This window comes from Cheilinus undulatus, linkage group 4, assembly GCF_018320785.1.
Source record: "Cheilinus undulatus linkage group 4, ASM1832078v1, whole genome shotgun sequence".
NCBI classification, from domain to species: Eukaryota; Metazoa; Chordata; class Actinopteri; order Labriformes; family Labridae; genus Cheilinus; species Cheilinus undulatus.
In genome coordinates this window covers 41,079,280-41,105,375 of record NC_054868.1, presented here as the reverse complement: position 1 = coordinate 41,105,375, position 26,096 = coordinate 41,079,280, and the positions used below count along the sequence as shown (strand labels likewise).

The 26,096-nt window shown below is 40.4% G+C and overlaps 1 protein-coding gene across 6 annotated transcripts in view; it reads left to right on the top strand.

Annotated features, from left to right (window-relative positions):
- The window catches only part of fbxw7 (F-box and WD repeat domain containing 7), a 201,159-nt gene that overhangs the window by 140,535 nt on the left and 34,528 nt on the right, over positions 1-26,096 (top strand). For 5 of the 6 annotated variants that reach the window (XM_041784880.1, XM_041784878.1, XM_041784882.1 and 2 more), the window contains 2 exons: positions 20,605-20,687; positions 22,082-22,223. In XM_041784880.1, the coding sequence (XP_041640814.1) occupies positions 20,605-20,687; positions 22,082-22,223 (225 nt within the window). Of the gene's footprint in view, positions 1-14,513; positions 14,885-20,604; positions 20,688-22,081; positions 22,224-26,096 lie in introns of those variants that run through there. The other variant, XM_041784884.1, reaches the window with a different exon arrangement.

The following is a 26,096-nucleotide window of genomic DNA, read 5'->3' as shown; positions in this document are numbered from 1 at the left end:
TGTATCACTAAGAATATGCACTTTCTCTCTTCATAACTCTGCAAACTATAAACACAGGGATAAGTGCTACTCCTCTAGCTACTGACTCGTAACAGACAAAAGGCAGATAGAGGCTTGTCCAATGGTTGACATAAAATTCTCCATATCTGTATTGATCCTTAGTTGTGTTACGAAGTTCACAAATGCTTTTGGTTCTGTTATTTGCGTCACTAACTGAGTGTATACTTGCGTAAAATCTGGTCATGTCCACAGTCTCTTTCAGCACTGCATTGCTGTAACGTTACATCATTCATATCCTTCACCAAACGCCAAAATACAAAGATGTATGCACTTTCATGTGCCGCCTTTTTGATCTCTTTTTCAAAGTACACTCATGATGTTAGTCTCACTTTGTGCCATCAGACATTCCACTTGATAGCAGTCAAGCCAAGCATGGAAAAACGTCGCTCTCAGCCTCTCTGCTGGTGGTCCATCAGAGATAACAATAATCCCAGACACTTTAGACGAGAGCCTTCAAAGCATGGCCAGTGGACACATCTTAACAAGATCAAGTGTGCCCTTCACTTTCTGGAAATTGGATTTATGTAGAAATTCGAGTCGCACATTTATCTTTTATCATATATATATATATATATATATATCTTTTCTTCCCTGTCCATCTATACCGCCAGGCTATCATCAGGGATGTGGTGGACAACATAAGAGCTGAAGTTATAGCTGAGTAAACCTGTAAGAGGTTCTACCTACATTCTTGTGAGATTACCTCATTAGTCAAGCTCACCTGTCAGTGGGATCCACCTTGGTTTAATCTTCAGAAAACAGCGACTATAGCTCATCCTGAGGAGAAAATTGCTTTCCCAACCTTCCCTGATCATTTTCCCTTCTGTCCTCCTCTTTTGTTGAACTTCGTCCTTCTACAAGTTGTTAAGAGTTTCCTCCATTTATCTTACCGGTGTAGAGGGTACCGCCCTTAACTCTATGCTTTTCATGGTTTTTGTCTCGTTTGTATTTCTTCAGGGAACTTTTTCAGTGCACATTGCTTAGACGGATGGCATCATTCCCCTTGAAGTCTGCTGCTTCTCAGCTTCCTCATATTCTAGCTGAGGAGGCTCGATGAGAGTGCATATTAGTATTATTAGAAGTGCCACTGGCATGTAACTTTGAACTATTTTTAAATGTAGAGCCCCTCTTTCATTATAACATGAGCCTAGATGAGCTGTATGCTGTGTTAATGAGTGTGAACTGTTCTTACACACCTCTGATGTTTCTCTTAGAAGTGCTGAAGTACATGAGTTAACATATGGATCAGAGTATACATATAGCAGCACTATATCAGCCTGTCACAGATTCTGATTCTGCAGCAGGGCAACAACGAATTTCCGTTGTTGTTATGCTTGCACATTTCATCCAGAATTGTATGAAACAGGACTAACAGTGTGTGATTTTACATTGAGTTTTGGGGGTTTTAAAATGGGGCACGCAGTCAAACTGCAGTGCAGCCCTGATGGACCGGAGGCGTATCTGGTGTATTTTAGGGGTAAAGCTGTGTTTACACTGCAGGCCTCACTGCTCAGTTCTGATCTTCTGCTCAGATCTGTATTACACTAAGGCCAAATTCCAAAAGATTAGGTATGTGTCTGATTTAGTACCACATATGAAAGTGGTCTGAATCTGATAGGAAAAGATCAGGTCAGAAAAAAACAGATGTTAGTCACATGTGAGGAAAAAATCTGTTTTCTGTCACTTTTAACTGCAGTGTAAACGTAGCCTCTAACCAAGCTTAAAACTGCTGTCGATCAAGCCTTTGAAGTAGCCGCCCCTAACTAGTGCAATATCCTACCACTTCAAATAAGTGCTGCCCCCATTGTGAATGTTCTAAATGTCTGTTGAAGACCCCATTCCTTTTCAGATGAGTGTTTTTATCCCAACAGGATAAGCTGTTATTAGTATCACGTATTATAGATTGCTTTTTGTTGTACTTTTTGAGACAGTTTGGTAAGCACTGAGTGGTTATATAAGTGAGATGTACATAAAGTAGAAGTGATGACAGACAAATAATCTTCGTCAACCCTATGATGACATCATGTGAACATAACATCTGTGTTAATAACAAGTAAACACCTGTACATTTTTTGTGCCATATGTTTATTAGCAGTATTCTGCTGAATGAATGAAAATTTTGCCTTGGTGGTGGCACTAGAGGAAACGTCACAGGATTATCACATTCATAAGGTTTATCCTCTGGTGGCCGTTAGTGTCAGCGCTAAGTTTCATGACAGTACATCCAATAGCTCTTGGGATATTTCAGTCTACATTAAACCGCCTGATCTGACAGACTGACGCTGATATCCCTAGAGCCATGCTGCAAACACGGCTAATAAAAGCTGAGGTTAATGCTCCAGAGAAGGTTGACTGATCGATATATTTGCTTATTACATTGCATCTAACAGACTGTGTTAAATCACATCCTCTGATCTGTGATCCGCTTAGATTAAGGTAAAATCTCAGCTTGGGGGAACTCAGGCATGTTTTCCTCTGAAAACCTTTTATTTGGAACAGCAAACATGCAAATTTCTGCTTTGTGGAGAGATAAAGGAGGTAGTATGGGTAGATGGCGTTCCAGATGAGATCAGTATCACAAAGGAGGATTTAATACAGGAGGCAGTGTGATGCTCCCATGTCTGTAGTGAGTTCAGGTCAAGGCACGAGCCCAAGTCAGTGTCACGATGTCCTCACACTGTTTCCCGGCGTATTTAGGGCTCTGCAGATGACAGCTAACACCCAGCAGGCACAATCTGGCTCGCTCCGCTTCATCTGGGATGCAGAGTGGTAATTCTGGATGATTAAAGAGGTTTATTTGGTTCTGTGTAAATGTTTATGCCAGCCCTGGCCAAGTTTCACCTGGCTCATCACATACATTTTCATAACCCTCTTTCATTTCTGAATGAGGGATGACAGTGCAGGCAGCATCCAAACGCTAAAACTAGATAGACCTGTCACTGGAGATGGATTAGAAATGGTGGAAAACATTAACATCTCTGTGGTGGAAATTTTACTTTACATGTTGCACTGATATCAGCCCTTCTCCTTTGCTCCTTTTTTGGTTATTTTTGTGGCTTTTGCCTTTATTTAGAAAGAGGACAGTGCAGGAAAAAGGAATGAGAGAGTGGGAATGACATGCAGTAAATTGGCGAGGGTTGGAGTCACATCTTGGCCGCCCACTTCAATGATGATGGGGCATGCTGCATAACTGTTTGGCTATCTGTCACCCCCTGAGCTGCTTTGATTTGGTAAATTCTCATTCTCAAGACAAGTAATGTAACCTCAAGAAATTCAAGTTTTTAGCCCTTCTTCTTTTCAAGGCCAAAAGTTTTCAGTCGTGACTCAGTGTTTACTTTGTTCATCCAAACTTTGTATCCTGAGGTTTAATGCTTTTATTTACTTCATATTGTGCTTAACATTACATTTTATTCGAACTTGCAGTTCTAACACTGCTACAGCCATCTTTATTGTACACTCACGGCCTTTAATTTCTTCTGATCATGATGGGAAAAGATATTCTTTAGTCTTTCATCCATAACAGAGGTTGTTACTGTACTGAGACATTTGTGACAAACTTATAAGCCAAGATATAAAACTGGACCAGGGAATGTCTCTTCAGAAAAGAAAGTGGATGCAGTTGAGAGAAGCAACATATTTAATCAGACAAATCCAACTCCAGCATTAGTTATTACTCAGACCCCATGAGGATCAGCATTAAAAGAGCTGTGGCTTTCAGGTGAGGGTATGTAAGCTTTTAGTAACTTGTGCTAATGAGCCGAACTCAATATGCTGTCGACACTCTGCTGATTTTGGTACGATACTCGTGATTGGACAACATAACGATCCAGAGAGTCATCCAAGTCTTTAAAATGCAAAGGGACACAGGTTCAGCCATCGATTACTCAGATTTCATTACTTCTAGAACAACAAATTAAACACCTTTGAGGGAAAGCTAACCATGCAGTGCTCATCTTTATCACTGCCTTTATGATATTCTCAGCGGGATTCCAAGGACAAACTGAGTGTCGTCCAGGTGTCCTTGTGTTCCTGCAGTCTGCCAGCATGTGCACATTGTTCTCCTCAGGCGAGATTTTATGTATGATTAACAAAAAAATAACAGCACTGTCTAAGCCTATGGCACCTGTCCTGTTCAAATATTTGTAAGACAACCTTCTACTGAGGAAAATCTTTCCTGTTTCTCCCCAGGAAACATGATGCTGACTCTTAAAGGCACAATATGTGTCTGCCTTGATTAAAACTCATTATTCCTATGTTTTATATGATTTTAGTTGAGTACCTACATTGCCTCAAATATTTCCAACAAAGCCAGAGAAATTCTCATTGAATCTTGTTTTAACAGGCTGTGTCTTGTCAAGGCTGAGATGTTTATTGTAGTCTTGGGAATGCTGGATGTTATGCCAAATAATGCTTCATAAAGAAGAATGAACTGCTACTGGAAACTGCCATTCTGTTGCTTTTTTATCCATGTTTTGTTCTGCTTACTTGTAATAGAATATCATTCTTTTCTGCCATTGGCTATATTCACTATCGCCCAAACATGGAAGTCCGTTCCACCACCCACTGCTAGTCCCAAACTTTGTGGCCCTTTTAGACATGACCACGTCGGGTAGGGACCACTCATGTCGTTTAGCTTGGCCCACTTTCACCCTTGCATGTTTTGAATTGAGGACTGAGTTCAATAAAAATCTGCACTCCATAAATTGCATTCATTGAACAGCAAATCACTGTTTTTGTTTCTTATAATAAAAGAAAGAGGCTGTTAAAAGTAGTGTTGTTCCAGTTCCAATACAAGTGTCAGAAATACATCCAGTGCTGCTGAAAATGCTGTTACTAGTATCGGCAAGTACATGTTTTTATGCACTGATCCGATACAGTTTTGTTAAAGCCCTTCCAGATAGTTGTTGTCTTATACAGCCAGAAGTGGCACAGATTATTAGACACTGAATCACTTTTAAATCAAACCCTTTTAACTTATTTCATTCTTGAAACTAGCTGTTACGCCATTCCAAAGATGTGACTTTGTAGCCCTTACACAAGCATATATAGCAAGCCTGGAACTTTGGTGGCTTTTCAGAGACTTTACATATTAAATCCACACCTGAAGATCTGATGTTAACCATCTTTTTAGCCATTTTTAATCCATGTTCATTCATTTGTTGCCATTAGCTTGAATGCTAACAGCCATATTGTTGCGTAAACACGCAGATCTTCATGGATGTCATTGTGTCATGGATGTCCCCTGTGTCATTGTTAATGTAATACTTAGCAGTAAAAATCACAATAGTTAGCAAGAAAAACAACTGAAGGTGTCAAAGAGAGGCTGAACATTACCATTCTGTTTGTTGAGTTTTCCCAATCATCGTTGGTCCAGAAAGTTTACAACGGTATTGGATCGGTCCTCGGTATCAGCTGATACCCACTGCTCGGCTCATATTGGGACATCTCTAGTTAAAAGAGGCCTTTCTGGTTAGTACTGCAAGCGATCCCAGAATGCTTTGTGATTAGCTTGCAGAGTATACCAGGAAGGCCACTTTTAACAGCTTTTCTCCCTCATTATTTGGAATCCATCCATGAAATGAAAATGGTGGTTTCCTGTTTCGTAGAGATGCAGGATGCATTGGTTTAGCATCAGTATCAGCTGATATCAGCCTTGTTTACAAACATTGGCCGTTGGACAAACAGTGTTGAATGAACAGATATCAGTTACCAGTGTTGATCTGTTGTCTAATCAGTTTCATGTCGACATCTTGAACATCTAGCTGCTGAATTAAATATTTGGTCTTTCCTGGGCAGAGAAGTGAGCCGTTAGACAAACTCAGATCTGTTTTCATGGTCAGATGTGTGAACATAGTAACATACAAGGAGATTTGTTGGTAAGCCTTAGTTATAGGCCCTAATTTTCACGAGCAGGGCATCTCTACTGTTTACTAAATGCACCTTATTAGTGCCATTTTTATTGTACAGGGTCCTAAATTCAAAACAAGAAGCAAGCAGCTGAGGTGGGCAGAGCTGAGCTCCATGTCTCAAGTTGTCATCTTTTGTTTCTATTTTTATTGAGAGCATAATTTACATACTGTGCATTTAAACTTTTACACATGCTGTTGTTGATGCTTGGTTTGATCTATGGCCAATCATCCCGACCGTGTCTATAGCCTAAATGGATTGGATGCCAACATGCGTGGCTGAATCAATATTTGTATTAATGAGCAGTTGAACAGGCATACCTAATGATGTGGTCGATGTCTTTGTTTTGTACAGTCCATGGTCATGCTACAGTTAATTCACAGATTTTAAAGACTTGCATTATTACTTGCCAACTTTGCCTCTAGTGCACATTCTTTAATTGAATGGTTTATCATTACTTCAGTGTTGAGATTGAGTTGTTATTTTCTGTTTCTGTCTCAATTTCCTCAGTTCAGTGTCCATACTGAGGCCACAGAGTCAATATGAGCTTCCCTAAGCACACACTTCAGACTGACTTCTTTTCCTCTGGGAAATCAGCATCTTGGTCCTTTATTGCCCTGCTGGGGGTTCTGTGGTCAGTTTTAATAGAACACATTACTAAATAAGGAGACAGGAGGGACATGCAGCTCTGTAACTGATGCAGTAAAGAATCATCTTTGTTGTATTGGCTGTTTTGTAGCCTCTGTAGGAGAGCCAAGATGAATTCTTGTGTTTCATTTATCAATATTTCTGTTAGGACAGGATTTCATAAGGCCTACAGCTTCATGGTCTTATGAACTTCACTTTTCTACATTGCATCCCCATTATGATGGGGAGATTCAACTTATTTCATCAAAAACCACATCTAGTAGACTTTAGACCTTTTATTGTACTTGTGGCAGGCGACTTATGCATACTTTCAATTAGCTTGTTTGTAGTAGAAGTTGCCTCTTCATGAGATGTTGCATTGTAATGTCACAAAATAAGACATTAAAAAATCCCATTCAGATTTAGCCGAAAAGCAACAAATATTACCTGGCTTTATTGTTGCCTAGTTTTTTAAGGCCTCCTTTTGCTGCTTGCTTGTATATCAGGGAACAATACTCACCATTTTCTATTTAAATGTCATCATTGCTTCTTCGGTGTCAAAGCTTTTGTGCTTCTTTCATTTTTCATTGCGTGTACTATTGTTCAATAATAGTTTTCTCATAGCTTCTCCACTTGTATACGTCTCAAAATGCTGCATCTGCTCGATCCTCCATGTCCTACATAATTGCCAATAATTGCAAATAAGGAACTCTTTTCTTCATTTATTTTCCACAAACTGCATTCATGTCACAGGGGAGGTACCAGAGGCTCTCGCTTTAATTTCTTTTTTGACCTGACCCCTTCAAACTGGAATGTCTCGGTCGCGTGGGTGGCTGTAGGATATGTTAATTTGATTCTATGCAGATGATGCTATTATTGTCCCCTGCAGAATGCCATGATCCATGGTTTCCTTATTCATCAAACTTCCCCCCACACGCATTGCATCTGTCCGGCCTGGAATGAGGCTCACACTTCACCATTTCAGGAAGAAAAAAAAAATCTATTGAGAGGAGCCCTCCCCCCCAATCCTCATTTTTTTCCACAGAGAGGACAATCGCACAATGACAGGGTCCCGTTTTAGTGATGCATCACTGCCCAGGAAGTATTCGCCTCTTTCAAGTTCACCACCTCATATTAAACATTTGCTCAGGAAAGCCTCTTTGCTCCTATAGTGTCGCTTCTTTCCATCAACATCTGTAGATGTAGAGTAGGGTGGTCACGATTCTTTAGTGATATGAGGCTGGTGTTAGATTATAGAAACTGCCTCTAAGGCTGGCATTAAAGATCATCCAGTTAGGGCTGAAACTTTGTTTCATAATAGTTTAATCTGTTTAGCGCTTTTCTGGGTATTGGATTAAATTGTGGTCTTTGGACTCTAAAGATCCTTCCTTTCAATTTTCATAGCCAATGCTGACAAATGACTTTTCTTTGTTTGTCAGAAATCCACTAAATGTTCAGATAACATCATAGAAAGCCAAAACCCAAGCCAGCCTTCTTCTTGAAAAAACAGTAACAGTGAATATGGGCATTTTTTCACCTTTTAGATGAGTTATTATAAATTGCCATCTACTTACAATTGTGTTTTTGATTTAGCTCTAAAATACTAAGTAAGCTAACCTTCTGGCACTCATTGACATATTTGGAAATTTTGATTTTCAGCCCTAGAATATTATTGGTGGACATCCTGGTATTTTTTTGACTTTTGTCACTTCATACATCTTTTTTTTATTGTTGTGGAAAAAATCAAGGTCAGCAAAGTGACCATATATGGTTCCTTTGCCCATTTATAGTAAAACAAACAAAAAAAGGAAATCCATTAAGTGTATGCGTATTTAAATTTTAATAATGGAAAATACACATATATAAAGTTAAATGAGTTTTTACTTGCTCATGAAAAAGTTATTTAGGTGCTAAATATTCTCTTTTTAAACAGTTGTGAACTTCAAAGTGAGTTATAATGTTAGGGCCATTTGTTCGGGACCAAAGGAGCCAAAAAACTGCATTTTTCAAGTTCTGCTGGAAGTTTGAGATACTCTGTGCCATCAAGGTCTGGCTGAGAAAAATAATTCTGCTTCGACTGTATCACAGAGAGTTTTGAGGGGAGGCCACGAAGGAAGTTGACTGAAGTGTCCATATATGGTTTCTTGTCCCATAAAGGGCTTTAATGAAGCCAGTTGTTCAGTAGCTACCTGAAAAGGTAAACCAAAATTAAATTAAACCTTTGCTTTAAGTGCAACATTGTCTAGATAAAAAAAAATTCAGTTTATAATTCATAACATTTATCAACAAAATATGTAATAAGGAAAGATGCTACTTGGAGCAGACGTTTTCTCTAACATGCAGGATGCTAAAGCTGTCTGCAGACTGGTAGAGTATCTGTTGAGTCAGTATGCTGGAGCCTTGACACTGATGTTGCCTTTTATTTTTGCAAAGTCAAACGAGGCACATTTGCATTTTCCCCACCAGCTATCTGCTGCGCTGGGTTGTAATGAGTGTATTTTTGTTCATCCTCTGCTGTTCAAATATGACAGCGAAAGAAGCCGCCGGTGTCGGATGGAGCGGAGTTACCTAAGAGTTTGTTTGTAGACAATAACAAAAGAGAATTCATAAAAATGAAGGGGCTTTCTCTTCTGACTGGCAGGATATTTTGAGATTGATAATCAGGAGGTCAGCATCAGAGGGGGAAGGAGGGGGGGAAGGAGGTCTGTTAATGCTTTACCAACCGGCAGAAGGGGAGCGACAAAGGAGGCCACGGCCCATTCAAAGGCCACAGTGCAGCTCCTCTCGCATGCCAAGCATTCCAATGTGCTGTGTAAAGGTTGAGCCGGCCGGGAGCTAGCAGAGGGCCTTTCTCATGAGGGCCACCTTAAACACACACAGACAAAAGATCAGCCCGCTCTGTCTGATGCACCCACACGTTCAACCGTTTGAAGGCTTTTGAGATTTTTAATAGAGAGAAAGTGTGACTAAAATGCAAAAAATAGCCCTTTACACCTGTCTTGTTCTCTAAATTGATTCTGAATACTATGTCTGACTTCATCAGACAAGATTTTTACATGAAAACATGTTTTATTGATTAACATTTTGCTTCTATTTTTTTCTTCAGTGTATGTGTGGGCATAGTATTCTTTATTATATTGATTTTGCAATGGTAATATGACTTTTGGTTTTAAATTGAAGCATGCCTATTCACCTCAACTGAGTTCCATTATCTTCCTTCTTTTTGTCATGTTCAAGATGCCATTTTTTCCACTCAAGACTGTTATTTTTTTCAACCCAAGATAAGTCAAGATTGCAGTGTGCTCTTCACTTTCACTCCAAGGTATTCTTCAAATAAACTTTCTTCACTTTTTTCTAGCCTTGAGCACAGAACACAGAAAAAAAGATAATTTTTTGCCCCTCTTCTGACAAAAGTCACCATTTTTCATGGTTCTTAAGATTTTCTTAGGCATAGCAGGGAGGGAATGGCACATAAAGAACAAGGAGTGCAGATGTCTTGCCAAGTTTCTTCTTCCAGTAACAAGCCCTACATTCCCTCAATGTGTCAGGACACCCGGTAATTACAGGTGTAGGTTGGGAGTGTCTGGAGAGCTGCCAGCTCTTGACGCTCCATCGTCTGTGAATAGAAGCTTCCCACGACCCCTCATCGTGTCCCCTTTTCCATGATGTAATGCTGGTGTCTTGTGAGGTCAAGCAAATGTAGAAGATCACCTGGAAGTAATGTGCTCTAAACAGGTACAAACTAGATATCTGAAATATTTTGCAGTAGAAAATAGTTATATCATTCTCAAAAGCCGTCAAAGCCATGCTCAAAATTAAATTTAAACTCCTGATAAGCTGATGGTCAGTCGAATGGTTTCACTTTATTCTCAAGCAGCACAGTGACGTCACAAAGTTGGCCAGGAACACCGTTTAATATTCTCTCTTCTCAATTTGGCCACATTAATCAAACAAAAAGCTTCTGGTGTATTTACCCTGCATGGATAAACAAGATAAATTTGTTTTATGCCACAACTCAAAAAGCCCTCTGACAGTAAGTCTTCATGGGTTTTTAAACTTAAGCTGCCATCTTGAGGCTGTGATTTTCTCTCACTGTAAAAGCAGCTGTAAAGCCATCAGAGGAGCACATTGTTGTTCACAGGGCAGCTGCTGTCGCCCCCATTACCTGCCATCGTCAAATGCAAATATTGGCCTGTTCCTTGTGTGCAAATAAGCAGGTGCAGCTCAACGGGAATCCACTCATTGATGGATGAGAACGGTGGACTATTGTCAGTTATGTAATCTACTGGCTCAGATGATAAAAGTCCCAAAAGAAGCAAACAGGTGCTAAATGTTTTAAAAACACAAAAAAGTGCACACAGGTATTGTCGGAATAATAATTTATGTATCAAAAGCTCCATTGAAGCTGATTTGGACCATTTTTAATATAATGTTGTATTGTTAAATGTGTAGCAGTGGGTGTTCTAATAGAAAAAGCAAAATTGTGCATGTAATCAGTTGTTTCCAGAAAAATAGCAAGATTTTCTTCTAATAGCTGATATTTTTGCTTCACTGTTGGATTAAGTGTTAATTAGATCTTGTAAACCTGCTTTTCACTTGTGCGATTTGCTGCTCCCTTTTGTCTTGCATAATAATTTATCAAATGTGGAGTTCTGGACAGATGGTCAGACCAAACAGGCAATTTCGAGCAATCTGTGGCCAAACTCGATAGCAATTCTGCTTATTTTCTCACATGTTGGAGGCAAAATGATGAATCAGATTGAACTTTACAGACTTGTTTGTGATTAAAACAATAAGCTCAATGGTTAAAGCCTGCATAATGTTTGAACCGATCTTATGTTTTGCAGAAAGCATCTGAAAATACAATATTTCCCCCATCATCATTTATCACAGTGGTGGGCAACTGGCACCCCAGGGGCTACATGCAGTCCCCCTCCTCACTCCGTGTGGCCTGCAAGTCAGTTTCAAATATTAATGAATTTGACATGAAGAAAACATGTTAAAACATGTCACGAAGGATGTAACAGAAAGCAAAAACAGCACCATACACAAAGACCAGATGCTTTAAACCTGTTTCCACTGAGGGCCAGACAGCCGGGCCATTTTGCTGTTCAAATAGAGGCACAGAGTCGAGATTAACACATGCATTGCTTGGAAGTTGATGGCAGTTCTTTTGTCTGGGCTTTTTCACCCCTGGTGATCTACCCAGAGACTGCCAGCGGTTTTCGGATCTTTGGGGCATCCACATCATGACCAGGGGCTCCTGGCAACCCTACTACCTGCCCCCGACAGCACCTCTTACTCCACCTTAAAGGTGTTGACTATGTTATTTTTTCAATGGGTTATTTTACCATGCCCCAACATGCAAGGACATCCAGAGCAAGACTGGGGTTGTGTCAATCCTCCTCCGTTAATATACATCACAAATACACATGATCTGTGCAGGGGTCGTACTCCTGAGACTACAGCTGTTAAACGAACTGCACATCACATAAAGGTGGTGGTGCAAGGCCACTGGGACCCTCACTGCCAGATTAGAGGGAAATTCCAGCGTAACAAGTGTTGATCGGGTAGGTTGAACGGCTGGTTGTGCTGAGGTGTCGTCGACCAGTTCTCAACTGTTTCGGCTCAACTTAAGCTGGTCTTTCTGGATCGGCGGAGAACTCTTGCATACCTGAGATGTCAAAGAAGCTGGCTTGGCTTGGGATTGCCATTGCTGCCTTGTCTGAGGGGAGGCGCCCTGGCACTGGCGGGACTAGTGTGGGTGGATACACCTAGGTTGCATGCTGACTGGCCCCATTGATATCGGAGGTGAGGCCTGGCAATGAATGTTTACTACATTCTGACCCATTCATTAGGCTCAGTCTCGTTCGTCACAGTCCAACAGAGGTGAGTGAACTCTCTGCAAAGTGGGCGTTCTACACCGGAGGGCATCTCTCTCCAAGCCTGATCCAACTCACCCCATACTTGGGAGCCTAGGACCTTGTGGGCTTACACAGATGCTGGGGGGCAACCCTGTGCATCGTGGAGGGGGCAGCTGGGTTAGAGCGCCAAACAGGCATATGCTTCCCATACCAGACCTAGGGATCATAGTTGGACCTGTAGGCTGGCCTTGCAGCAGCCAGTTAAAGAGTGGACAACAGGCCGTGGTTTGGACACAACTGCATCCAAACACAAAAAATAGTAAAATTCTATAATCTTGGATTTATGTTTTGGTCTGTGAACAAATAAAAGATATTGCTGGCTGTATTTGTTTCTGTTAAAACTCTTAAATAAAGCATCACTGAATGTGTTTAAATAAACATAGAAAAGTAAGTAAAATATACTTTAATACAGTGGTTCTACTGTATAAACGTTGTAGTAAGGCTGTCCATAAGGGGGGATAAATGAGAGAGCTATCTGGCGACCAGCTAAACTGGAGATCAACAAAACCATAGTCCATTGTAAAATTAAACTGTGATATCCATATTCATATTTAACCTGAAAAAATAACCACTCTTATCAAAGGAACAAAATCTTTTTTTATGTAGTAAATAGCCTTCTTTAATGTAAATCTCCTTTGGTATAAAATTGCTGCAATGGGTTAATAATGGCAAAAAATAGCAGAAAAGGTGATGAAACTGGATTTGAAAAAGTAGCCGAAATGGGTTAGAAGTGGCAAAAATTAGACAAAAATGGCAAAAATGAGTTAGAAGTGGCAAAAATGGGCATAAATAGGGGTTAAAGGGAGTTAAAAAGTGGCTGAAATGGCTTTCAATTGGCAAAAATGGGTGAAAATTTGGTTAAATGTGATGAAAATTGATTTAAAAAACTGACAAAAAAGCGTTAACAGAAAGAATAGGCACATCTTGGCGGAACTGGTTAAACTAGCAATGTGAAATGTGGTTTAAATGGGTGTAAAAAAATGTTTAAAAGGGGTCAGTAGTGATAATAATGGGTAAACAGAGGCTTAAGTGGCAAGAATTGGTTCAGAAAAACAGGCAGAAAAAAGTGTTGGAAAGAGTCTAAAACTGACTGAGGTATTAAATGGCGAAATGTGTTACATTTCGTGTTAGAAATAATGAAAGTAGGTTAAGATTTGACAGCCATGGTGTAAAATGGCAAAAGTGTAATTTAAAGAATATTATTAGTTTTTTAGGGCATCTGGAGACCCCCTCTCAGTGTCTCGTGACCCCCAAGGGGGTCCCGACCCCAAGGTTGAGAACCACTGCTTTAATAACTGATATGCTTTGCACTGAAAAGCTTCTATCACTTTAAGTGTCTTTTGCTCATACATTACTATTTGCATAAGAGTCTAAGAACATAAATGTTGGTGTAAACATTTTGATTAAAGCATTTATTTTCTCCTTTGGTTAATTACAAGCAATTAGAATAGCCTAATTGAGATAATCCTACAATTTGTAGCAATCTGGCCCTCTGGCAGTGAAAATAAGATTAGTGTGGCCCTCTTGGAAGCCAAAGTTGCTCATGCCTAAAGTGGCTTACATGCAGTGTTGGTACAGCACTTGAATAGATCTATAAAGAGCAGATTTTAGAGTAACGATGCTTCCCGTGTGAAATAAACATAACAGGGAAGTGTGGGGTGGGGTGCATGGATAGTGAAGGTGTTTTTGGTTTAGCAACAAGTGGGAGTCCATCCGTTTATGCAGAGGACATCCAGCCTCTCCCTGCGCTGCTCTCCTCTGGTGTTCCTGGTCTGGTGCTGGCTGAGGATGCTCTGCTCCCAGCGATGATGGTCGGACTGCACCATTCCTCCCGTCTCCACTGGGGAGGCTGTAATCCGATCCTTTTGGAGGAGCCGTCGTGCAGCCTGTGAAGAGGAAGAGGGCACTGCTCTGCGCTCTGACGCTCTCCTCCTCCTCCTCCTCCTTCCTTCTCTTCTCCTCCCCTTTCTGCCGAGTGTCACCCTCTTCCTTCCTCTCTGCTCACTCCCTGCTCGGTGAGGCTGGTCGGCGGAGAACACACTCGCCTCCGGGACCGTCGCATCGCATTGTTCACCCTCACCGATCGGCGTGACACTCCGGAACCTTTTTTCTTCTTTCTCTCTTTATTTTTAATGCCTTTACCGGGAGGATCTACCGCATGCACGCCAGTCCGGTGACGTGCCCGAGCATGTTCACATCAGAGCTGGATTTACCTGAGAGTACGCTGCCCTCACGCCGTCACAGCCATCTCCCCGTCGCGCGCACACATTTGGACTTCACCGATTGTCACTAAAGAGGAAAAAAGGGAAACACACCGGATTACAAGGATGGGGTTCTACGGCACTTTGAAGATGATTTTCTACAAAGTGAGTATGAATCAAATCGAAATTTAAGACGCATCCTCGTGCCTCCTTTCATGTGTGACTCGCTCCGTCGCCCTCATTATCTCTGACGCGCCTCTCGCGGCAGATTGTGCGGCCACTGCGGAGGATGAACAGCGGCGTAGCAGACCCCCAGAGACGCTGCTTTAATTGCCAGGGCCTATATGTTGTGTTGGCGCTGCGATATGTGGGAAAATCACGACACGATTTGGCATTTTTTTCCCTTCATAGTAACTTCAGCTGTGCTTATAAACGCTCCACATCCTGGGCTGAAGGTTGCTTTTACAATCAGGTTTCTACTTTCTGCTACTGTATGTATAGCCATTTAAATCTGGATGCCCTTTTCTGTATTCCCATCAACACTGGCTCAACGCTTTCTGCACCTGTGCATCAACCGTGGTCCTCCCTTCCACATAATGCTCTATCTATAACATAAACACCTCATATACAAAGCTGCTAAAATTCTCTCCTACCTTTTAATACATCCGCTTTGATACATTTATCTAAACCCCAGGTGCAAAATCAGCCAATTTCCTCATGCAACCCTTCCCAGAATGCAGGGTTATTATGCTTCTACATTATGCAGCAGCGGTTTATCTTGCACTGACCAATGTGACTGCCAGAGATGTATGCATGTGATGGGTCTGCTGCTGCTGCTGCCTGTTGGAGTCGCCTATCCCCTGACATTGTGCGCTCGCCTCGGGCTTCCATCCGCAGATAATGGGTCACTGTGTCAGACTGCGTGAGGTAGAAATATCCTCAAGGATGTCGGGTGTATTATGCTGGATGGCAGCCATAAACTGATGCCGCCTTAGCTGGAGATGCAGACAGGGAGAGAAATGTAAACAAATGTGTTAATCTTTGAAAAATCCGATTTGTGTTTTGGGCTTCTTTTGTGCAGCTGTGTGCACTTTGTGTGCGTAGAAGGTTATACTCAATCAATCCTTGTGATAGAGTGAAAATGTCATTCTTAATCAATGGGTGATCATTTATTGACTTGAGCTGTGACTCATTTGTATTCTCCATCCATTTTGAGATATGAAGAATTGAAGTCAAAGCCTCCAGCATGAATATTTTTTATGCCTGACAGAAAGTGACACACTAAGACTGATCCTTTTTTCAAGACACATTTTCTGGTTTCATTTTAATTGTCGTCCTTATCAATTCCACAACTCACGCGTGTGCTTGTGCATCTCCTGCGGTGCTGATTGACGTGAGGAAACTGTCTCACGGCTGCTTGCAAACAGTGTTTGATTTATGAGGAAAGATTTTTGAAGTGACTGATGCTGCAGGATGTAGCCTGCGCTGGAATGAATCAACACATTATGTAAGAGCGATTGCTGTCTTTAAAATATCATTAACTCTCTGTGTATCCATCTGTCGCGCTTTTGGACGGGGAGAGAAGGGGGGAAAGCCAAGAGGAAGGAGGGGAGGACTGATTAGCAGTGATTTACAAACACTGCGATCTCTGGTTACCTTTTCCCAGGCTGAAACACAAGAAGACGCTGGTTACACGCTGTGTTTTGTTTTTCACGCCCGCATTTAGTTTGAGGTTTTTCTTACTTGTGCACACAGAGGGGCACACACTCAAAGCCAGCCTGCCCCCTCACCCCTCTCTTTTTCTTCTCAAACACGCACCCAACGCATGCATACACACACCCAGGCTCTCCTTGGCTACTGAACTGCCATTGCAGTGAGATCACCGCTTTAAGAACAAGGCAGTTTGGTTTAAGAGCGAGATCTTAACAAGCGGGGATACCTCATAAACCCTCCCACCAATCTAAGAAGATTTCACTGAGAGATTTCACATTCAGACAAGTGCAACCTACGTAGCTATTGGAAACATTTGCATGCATCTCGACTTAGATTAAATCTCTGAGTGCCTCTTCTATACATTGCTGTCATAAATCCCTCCACATTTATAAGACTCTTCCCATGATCCTCTCTGCTGCTTTTCACAGGAGCTGACTTGTAAGGAAAAGACCACAAATCATTCTTAAACCACAGAGTAAAGTCCAGGGGACACCTAAACCTAAAAAGTTGGTGTGCTGGTCATGTACACAAGCTTCCATAACCTGCATTTTGTGCATTGATTCATTCTGCCTCTTACATTAAATAACCTCTTATTAATACCCAAAGCATGGGTCCAGCACTTCTGATTTCCTCTCCTTTTTCTATTTAGCAGTTCTCTGGTGTTTTGTTTGATATATTTCACGCTGCTCTCTTAAATGTGCACCTCAGGCTAAAATCATCGCCAGGGCAGAACACAACACGCACTCAACTAAATTATAGTGATAAACAAAGAGCATGCATCTTGAGGACAGACATGTAATCATACCACTGTGACAGCAGACAGTTTGGAGTCAAATGTCAAGCACTGTGTCCCTGTGTAGCATACAATTCTATAGTGAAAAAACAAAACGCATATAAAAGCATAATTTGTCTCAAAACAGTGGTAATTTTGGATGTGGTTTCTGGTTTAAACACGCCAATTTTAGTTAAGACAACAGCTCTGATACAGAAAGTTTGCACTACAGGTTGAATTCTGCAGCACGACCAGCTGGACTCCTGCCGGGAACAAAGGCCAGCAGCTTTTTTTGTTTTTATTTCCCCAAATCACAGTTTGTCCTTAGAGGATTTAACAGTGTGTCCATCATATTACATACTCCATCTCTAAACCAGGGGTTCTCAACTGGTGGGTCGACACCCAGAAGGGTCCCAGAGCTATTATCAGAGGGAAAAAATGCAGCAAAGTTAATGACGTGCAGAACAAGATTATAATAGTTTTGTGATGTTCATTAGTTTTTATTTTTCTTTCGTTTTCACTTTTTCTTTTCAATTTCTGTTGAGTTTTTACTGCTCGGTTGTTCATTTAGTTTCGTTTTATTTAGCACGAATGTGTTGTTTTAGTTCAGTTTTTAGTTTCAGTATTAGTTTTAGTTTTTCAGTCAGTCGTCTGGGACGAGACCCAAAACTATACCTTCACAAATTGCAGGCTAGCTCCTGCAAACTGTCTAAATTGCACAAATAAATTGGCTACATTTTGTTTATGCAACATGGCAAATTAATTTAAATTAGTTTTAACTAACTATAATAACCGGGGTGTGGAAGCCTTAAGCGGACACGCATCCATGCATTTCATTTCATTAATTTAAAACAATACAATCTGTATTTTAATCATTCAGAGTAAAAAAAGTACACAAACTTTAAAAAAATGCATCTATCTAGGACAAAAAGTGCCCAGGAGAGGCATTAATCCAGCAAAAAATTCAGTCTGATTCCTGCACACTGCTTCAATTGTACAATTAATTGGTAACATTTTGGTGATGCAATGTTGCGAGTTTATATCAGTTAGTTTTAGTTAACTACATTAACCTTGGTATGAGGCCCAAAGCGGACACGCATGTTGTTTTACTCCATTTGCCTGATTTTGACTATTTTTTTTCCTTTTGGGATGACTAAGCTATATTTCCCATGATATTGGGGAAATCCCTCAAGAAATATCCCAAATTTTATTTAATATCCCACTTTTATGTCAAAATTAAGTAAAATACAGTGAATCTATGCTTGTTAATCAAAAGTTTTAGCACTTCCGTAACATCATGTGTTTCAAATATAATACAATCTTTTTTTAATCTTAATCATTCATAATATTGGATAGTGCAAAAGCTTAAAAAATTGTATCTTTTAATGACAAAAAGTGCTCAGGAAAGAAATTAATCCATCAAGAATTGTAGGCTAACTCCTGCATGCTATCTAGATTGCACAAATGTTTTGGCAATGTGTTTGTGATGCAACATCACCAATTCATTGTACTGTTTAGACATTGCTAGAGTTTTCATGTAAAATGACCTAATGTTCAGTGCATTAGGACTTTTTTTTTTTTTGTTGCAGTGGTATCAAAATAGGCGCTGATTTTGCTGGTATCATATCAGTCTTCAAAACTGCAGTGTGGTGACTACTGGAGATGCACCAGTTGTAAAAATCAGAGTAGATAGGGATGTTTAAGATAACAATTTAGCCAGTTACCTCCATTAATTTCAATATTTTGAATCCCTACTCCCACTGTTCCAACCTTTTCTGTCATGAAAACAAATCAGAGCTTGTTCAACAGGTCACTTTTTCTGCCCCAGTAAAAAACACCTTTGTTTAATCAGTAGTTAGGTAGATTTACTATATTTCATTATTAAACAGATTGGTCACAACAGATAACCATCATCTGTTCATGCCACACTATTGCAGAATGCCGGCTCAAACTGATGTTAAACTGATATATCCGTGCATCCCTAGAGACAACCTTACTAGACAAAGACATTTATGTATTTGGTTTTATTCCTCCAAATCAGAAATCCTGTTTTCCTCTTTTATGTTATGTTCATTATAAGACGTTCTCCATCTTTGAACACTTGATTTAGTTTAGGAAAACTTAGTTTAGAAACTACCCAAGGAAACAAAAAGTGTTTGAAATTCTTTTTACCCAGAAAGAAAGCATAAAACTAACCACATCCTGGCGCAGGAATGAATCATCCGTCTGCAATATGATGTTTATTTTTTTGGTCAAAACAATATACACCCTTGCTGGTCATGATGGCGTGAAGCCCAGAGGGAAACAGTGTTTTGAAGAGCTAGACTCTGTAGGACTGTGATCAGATCTTGTTAAGCTTTCCCCTAAACATAAAGCATACAAAATTAATCAAGAAACACGCTCTGAATTTCACATTGTATATCTTATTTTGGCTGGAGGTGTAAAACAAAAAAACAGCTCTGCAGTTAGCTTGGTGATGACGAGGGTGAAAAGATAAATGGTGATAGCTTGCATGTGTGCGGTGGGGCCGTGCCAGAGAGAGTGGCAGGCATGGGATGAAGAAAATTGGCTGGCCCAGGCCGTTACACAGGCTCCTTTGTTTGCACGGTAGGGTAGGTGGTAACAGGGACTGGGGTGTTGTGTGCACATGCAGGTGATAGAGAGTGAGATAAAGAACGACTCTCTGTTTTTCTTTCTCAAGTATCAGTATGAATCCAACTTCAATGCCAAAGAATGCACCGTGTACCCTCCCTGAACACTTTGTGGTTATTGTGTGAGCTTGAACACGCTGTGCTGCTCCTGGAGTTTTGGGTGTGAATATGTGGATATAATAGCAGCATCTGGCTGCCCTTGGAGCAATGTGCACTTGTCATGTAGCTCCAAGATGACGAATAACAAAAACAAAACAGTCTTGTTAAACAAGCACCTGACTATCTCATAATGTTGAGCTGCTGCTTCCTGGGATAGCTCTGTGCTTTGTAATGGAGCATGTTCATAAATTGAATCTCGCCTGGTCATTAAAGTTTAATTTCCTATTTGCATAAGCTGCTGTAAGAATGTGCTGTCTGTATTTAATATGCAGAATTTCAGACATAATGTTAACAAAGTCTGTAAGTTGCAAAAGCAATCTTCTGCTTCCGCTCCTTTTTTTCCTTCTTTTTTTAAACTTCCATGACCCGTTTGCTGTCTTAAATTTGCTTTTCATGAGTTGGCTTCTTCTTTCTTTGAATATAAAGCTACTTTTTAAGTTAGTTAGCAGTGAGGACAAAAAAGATGAATTATACAACACATGCCAAAGCTGCCCCCTCCAAACAAATTCTGCAGGACTCTTGTGTTTTTAATTTCAGGCCCCTCCAGTGCTGGGTTCTAATTATTTTCTCTCGTTTTGTTTCTCTCTCAGATGAAGAGGAAGTTGGACCATGGCCCCGAGGTCCGATCTTTCCCTTCAGGAAAAAAGCCCTGCAAAGGTCCAGAGTATCCAAGGTAAAGCTGCTGATTTCACCACTCAGTACAGCCCAACAGAGGCATGCTTCTTCCTATATTTCTTTCACTGCACTACTCTCACATACAGGTCAAAATTTGTTTAATAGGAGTCAGTTTTAAAGGAGCTACCTCTCCTTATGTTACTGCTGTGCACATAGTAAATGAGCCATGAAAAGAAAGAAAACGAAGAAAAATATCAAGAGGTATGAACAAAGATGCTGTGGGCCTAAAAAACAGAATGATGTTTCACATCTTATCGTATCTCCAGCATCCAGCCAGCCGCACTCCCAGATGTTTCTACAGGCCTAAATATTTAATGCATGTGTTCGCATGTAGCCACATTAAAATTCAGATTGAACACAGCCACTTAAGTGTAAATGTTGCCATGTAACAGGCTCCGTCTCAGCTTCCTCTCCCATTAAAAATGAATCAATAATGAAATGGACCCCCAGCTCTCCAATCTGCTGCCAGAGCGCAGAATCCAAAGCACTGGCGGTGCCCACTGGTTGGCTTCTCCCACTGCCCTTACATTACTACGGCACGTGGGCGCCTTTTGAAGTCCTGTGCTGCTTTTTACATCCTGGTTCTTACTACAGAAGAGTCTGGTCTTGAGAAGATATCTGTGGGATTGTGTAGTCGCTGAGTTGAAATATATCTGGGAAGTGCTTCAAGGCTGATATTTTTGTGATTTTGACATTCTGAATGTATAAATTGGCCTCTTTTGATGTGATCAGACTGAAGATGTTTTATTCTAAAGTAAATGTGCAAGAAGAACATCACAAACACTTACTGTTCTAAAAAATATTTGTTTAGTGAAGTGATCTTAGCTTTCTTTGTGCTGTAATGGTCCAGCCTTAACTGTGGTTTATTTGTTAAAGAATGCACCAGTTGCTTTTGGACCTGAGGGATGTTTAAGACTTCGTGACTGTGTAAATAAAAGGAAACACATCTGTTCACTTGGTCATAAACCTTCAGCAATAAAAGAGAGAGAGTGTTATTCAGGGATATTTGCATATTTTAAATCCACTATTTGTACAAACTTGGCAGAATAAGCTTATTTTCATTGTGGCTTATTGTTGAATCATCCCACTGACAGGCAAAGTGCTTTAAATTTAAAGTGCAGATTTTAATATTTAATTTCTGGGCATCTAAAGCCCTCAATTTGTGTCAACTCTGTATTTTTTTGGTTGAATATTTGCAAGTTGTGGCAAAACTAGCCCAGGGAATAGTAAATGTCCTCTTGATTGATGCACTCTTGTTTTCAGTGATACTTTATAACTAATATCTCTGCAATTAATCTGCTTTTTTTGGCTCCAGTGTCTTTCTGTAAGCATATTTGCCAGTAAACATGTTATTATCTTAGTCTGAACGATTTTCTTCCTTGTTAATTGCAGCCCAACAGGAATCGTCCCATGTCCAGCCACTCCCACCACATTCGGCCACATCAGAACAGCCAACGGTCAGGGGCAGCAGAGACGGCGAATCACCTCAATCCAGCCACCCACGGGTCTCCAGGAATGGCTCCGAACATTTCAGGTGAGCACGGCGTGGCTTACTTCTCCTCCCCCGTGGGTTAGTCAGAGCCCTTGAGCCAAAAGCTCATCAAAAAGCAGATGTTGCACCCAATCAATGTTCGCTTAGGCTCTGAGATAATTGGTGCCTTGTTGTTCAGGCCCTCCACATTACCATAGGCACTGTAGCGTGGAATTAGAATAAGTTGTACCTGTTCAGACTTAAAGGCAGAGTTACAACATTTCTATAAGAGACTTTAGATCTGTGTTAAAAGTTGGGCAGATGGCTGTTTTCTGTGATGATCTGAAATAAAGACACTTGAGGCTAATTTTACCCACTTTACAACCCTATTTGCTATAAAGCATCCAGAGTCACCTTTGTTGTATTTTTTATTTTTATTTTTTTTTACTCGCTTTAGTTTCAGTATTTGCTATGCCATCTATCTACTTTCCTCAGTTAAATATGGTGTTTTGATATCTGAAAAACATCAGATTCTTTACATTTTACACATTGTTTAATGTTTAAGGAAACAAAATTTATAATGCCTAGTCTTTCTACTCTACTACAGTAATACAGACTTTGGATCAGTAAAGAAATAGCTGACACTGACTGGTGCAACCAGGACCACACACAGATCACAATGTGGGCCAGGAACTTCAGTTACATCCCAATTCAACCTTCAGCTCCCAGTCATGTTACCAGCAGCCCAGACGAAGCCTTGTGTGCTAGCTGTGCTCTTTCTAGCTTTCAACCACTTCAGTAGTGGGGACAAGTATCTGAAAAGCCTAAAGCTAGAACATCTGCATTTCCACTAAGCAGTCTGGTGCAGTTCATTTTGGTATTGTTGGCAATTATTTGCATTTCCAGTGACAAAAGTTGGAAAAGGTTCCAAAATAACACACCCTTACCTTGGCTCATTTCAAGCATACTTGTCAGACCACCAGAAATAGACCTAGACTTACTGCAGTCCTTTAAATGGACAAAATTTGCCCCTTTTTCTACTGAGTTGAGCAGCTTTTTTCTTCCCTCATTATGTCCTTCATTATTTAGTAAATAAACCTCATGGTGTACTTGTTAAATTGAAATTGCAACTCAGTTCAAGGTGAGAAGTTTCAAGCTGTAGTGAAAGAGCCAGTTATGAATGGCAGGAGCTGACTGCTGTTTAAGAGCCAGTTTCCTTTTTTCTCAATTATTTTCATTTTTGTTGTTGTTTAATAGATGAAAAGCCAAAATGGTTCCAATTGCAAAGCAATCTGAGGGGCTGTAAGACTGGCTATTATTACTGAGCTCTCCTAAATGAATGAAATCTCTTGAAAAGAGCTGGAGTTTCCTTCACTATGAGCAAGGCTGGATGGATACTGGAAAGCAAGATCAGGGTTTACTGTACCAGAAGTGCCAAACCGCACAGAACCAAACTGGATAGTTTCAGCTATAGAAACATAAAGAGTTGTACTGTGCTAGAGGTTTTCCTGTCTTTATGTCCATTCATCCTGTTTAATCATTTTCTGTCCATATGGAGCATAATAGAGCTGTTTCTTTCCTGTTAGACTTCAGCTCTAACAATTTCACACTTTATGAAAATAGGACGTCATTTTAACATATTAGCCCTGACAGGTCTCACAGATTCTCTTAATAATAAGTTACCATGGGTTTCATTACTTAAGAGAGCCTCAACTCATTATCTCTGAGAAGCGGGGCCAAGCTGTGACACCTCGATGTTTATTTTACATTTATTAGTCCTCGGGCCTGCCCTGCCACAGTCCCCTGTCTTTAATCTGGCAGCTAAACTTCAAAACTTACATTCTGTACATTCCCCAGTCCAGTCCTAGCCTGCACTCCCATTATAGAGGCACACATGACTACGAAACAGCATAGGGTGTCCTCTGGGGTTATGTGAGGATTTAGCTCTTAGAAAGACACACAAGGACAGTAATGTTTACAACAAAGTCACATTTTACCGTAAAGGATGAGTTTGAAAGTTTGAGGCAGTGTTTTTTGCCCTTTGGTGATGATAGAAGAGAAGAGTGATCCCACTCCCAGTGAATACAAAGCAGGGTTTGTCAATAATTTATCTGTTCAAACATTTTGTGTATTATTAAGTTTGTTGTGAATGAGTTGGAGATAACATGGAATCACGTCTTGGAAAAACAAGCCTAAAGCCACATTTTTCAAATGGAGGACCCTTCTAAACAACCCTCATACTGGCCTATCTGTCCCAGCACCATACATTTTGATAAATTAAATTAATTCATATGCTTACCAAGTGTTATCTAAATAGTACACTGTTATTATTCTTGGTCTAAAGATGGAAAATTAGCCTCTTCAGTGTCTTTGAACATCACTAGTCTGCGTCATGTTTGCAGCCCTTTAAAGAACTGAAGACTCTAGCTGTTGTGAAATGAGGAAAGATTTTTTTCACTAGATACTTGAGCATTTCCCCCAGAACGCCTGAACTGCAGTATTTTATCAGCATCTTGTCACAAGGACTAGTTGATCAAAAGAGTAGTACTCGTACATCAGAGCACCAGCCTGAATTTCCTGCCTGTTTGAGTATCACCGCTGTGATCCCAGACTCTATCTCCACGTTTGTATCATCACAGACAATCTCTGGGGATCTTTAGCAGAAATTACATGGGCAGAAAAAAGAAGCATCCATGGATCTGGTGTGTTGATTGAAGAATTAGTTTACCCAAAATGAACTTTTAATCAGTCTCTCTTGTTTATTCTTGAATCTCCCACAATACATCAGACGCCTTAGAATTTTAATTTGGGAACAGATTCATTATATTTGCAGTGTTTGCAGCCTCAAAGGGCTCAATGAATAGTGTAAGATGATAAAATAGTAAACATAGTTTATTGTTATTGTATGCATACAAACAAAATTTCATTGGAGAAGATTAGGCCAGCAGCAATGGACAAGATAAGAATACAATTAAGCAGAAGAAGATACAAATACATAAACAAGTGTCCATATTGCAGCAGATTCTACCTGCAGTCCTACATAATAAAAAATAGTCTTTAGTAGCTTGTTGAAGTTGCATTTGGATCTGCATATGCACACGTGAAGACAGTGCCTGTGGTCTGTTAGCCTTGGCTTTGATAGTCTTTAATCAGGGACTACCAAAACGCTGCACCTGTCTGTGCTAAGCCTGTCAAAGTTTGGGTAACTTAAATACCTATTGATGCGGTGTGGATTAAAACGATACTCTTTGTTCTTATAATTCCTGGGTGTATTGTAAAGTGACCTAACTCCTAAAACAGCATCTGTTTATAAGGAGAGAAATGAATCCATAATAATGATAATAATAGTATTAACTTAATTTGTATAGTGCCTTTAAAAACAGAAGTTTACAAAGTGAAAGACAAAAGCCCAACAACAGAAGCTAAATAAGAACAAATATGTGGCGGGCTGCAGGTAGGCCTATTTCATGCTCATTCATTTCCTTTATTATAGTTGTAAAAGGCACACCCAAAAGGGATTCCTGCTGTTTTCATGGTGTTTTAAGCTGTACCACAGTTTACAAAGGAAAAAAAAATCCCCAAATTTTGGGATTCTGCTCAAGGTTCTGCCCTCACTGTGTGGGTGAGTGCAGTGCTGCAACCAAAATATCAGAACCAACCAGAAGGGAGCAGCTAATCGGGCGGCGGTCAGCCATCGGCCCCCTGTGCACTCTGCAACAAATGATGCATGATCAGGCTGAGAGTCGCCCCGACATCCAACTCAATATTTGTATCTGGCCCAGCTGGAAATTGCACAGTGTAAGCCTGGCTTTATTGAACACTGCCTTTTCTCATCGATACTCTCCATATTTCAAAATATGTCAGACTTGAATCAGGGTGGAGGAAAACAACCCTAAAATGGGCTAAACTCTCATCACTGAACAAGAAATATTGGTA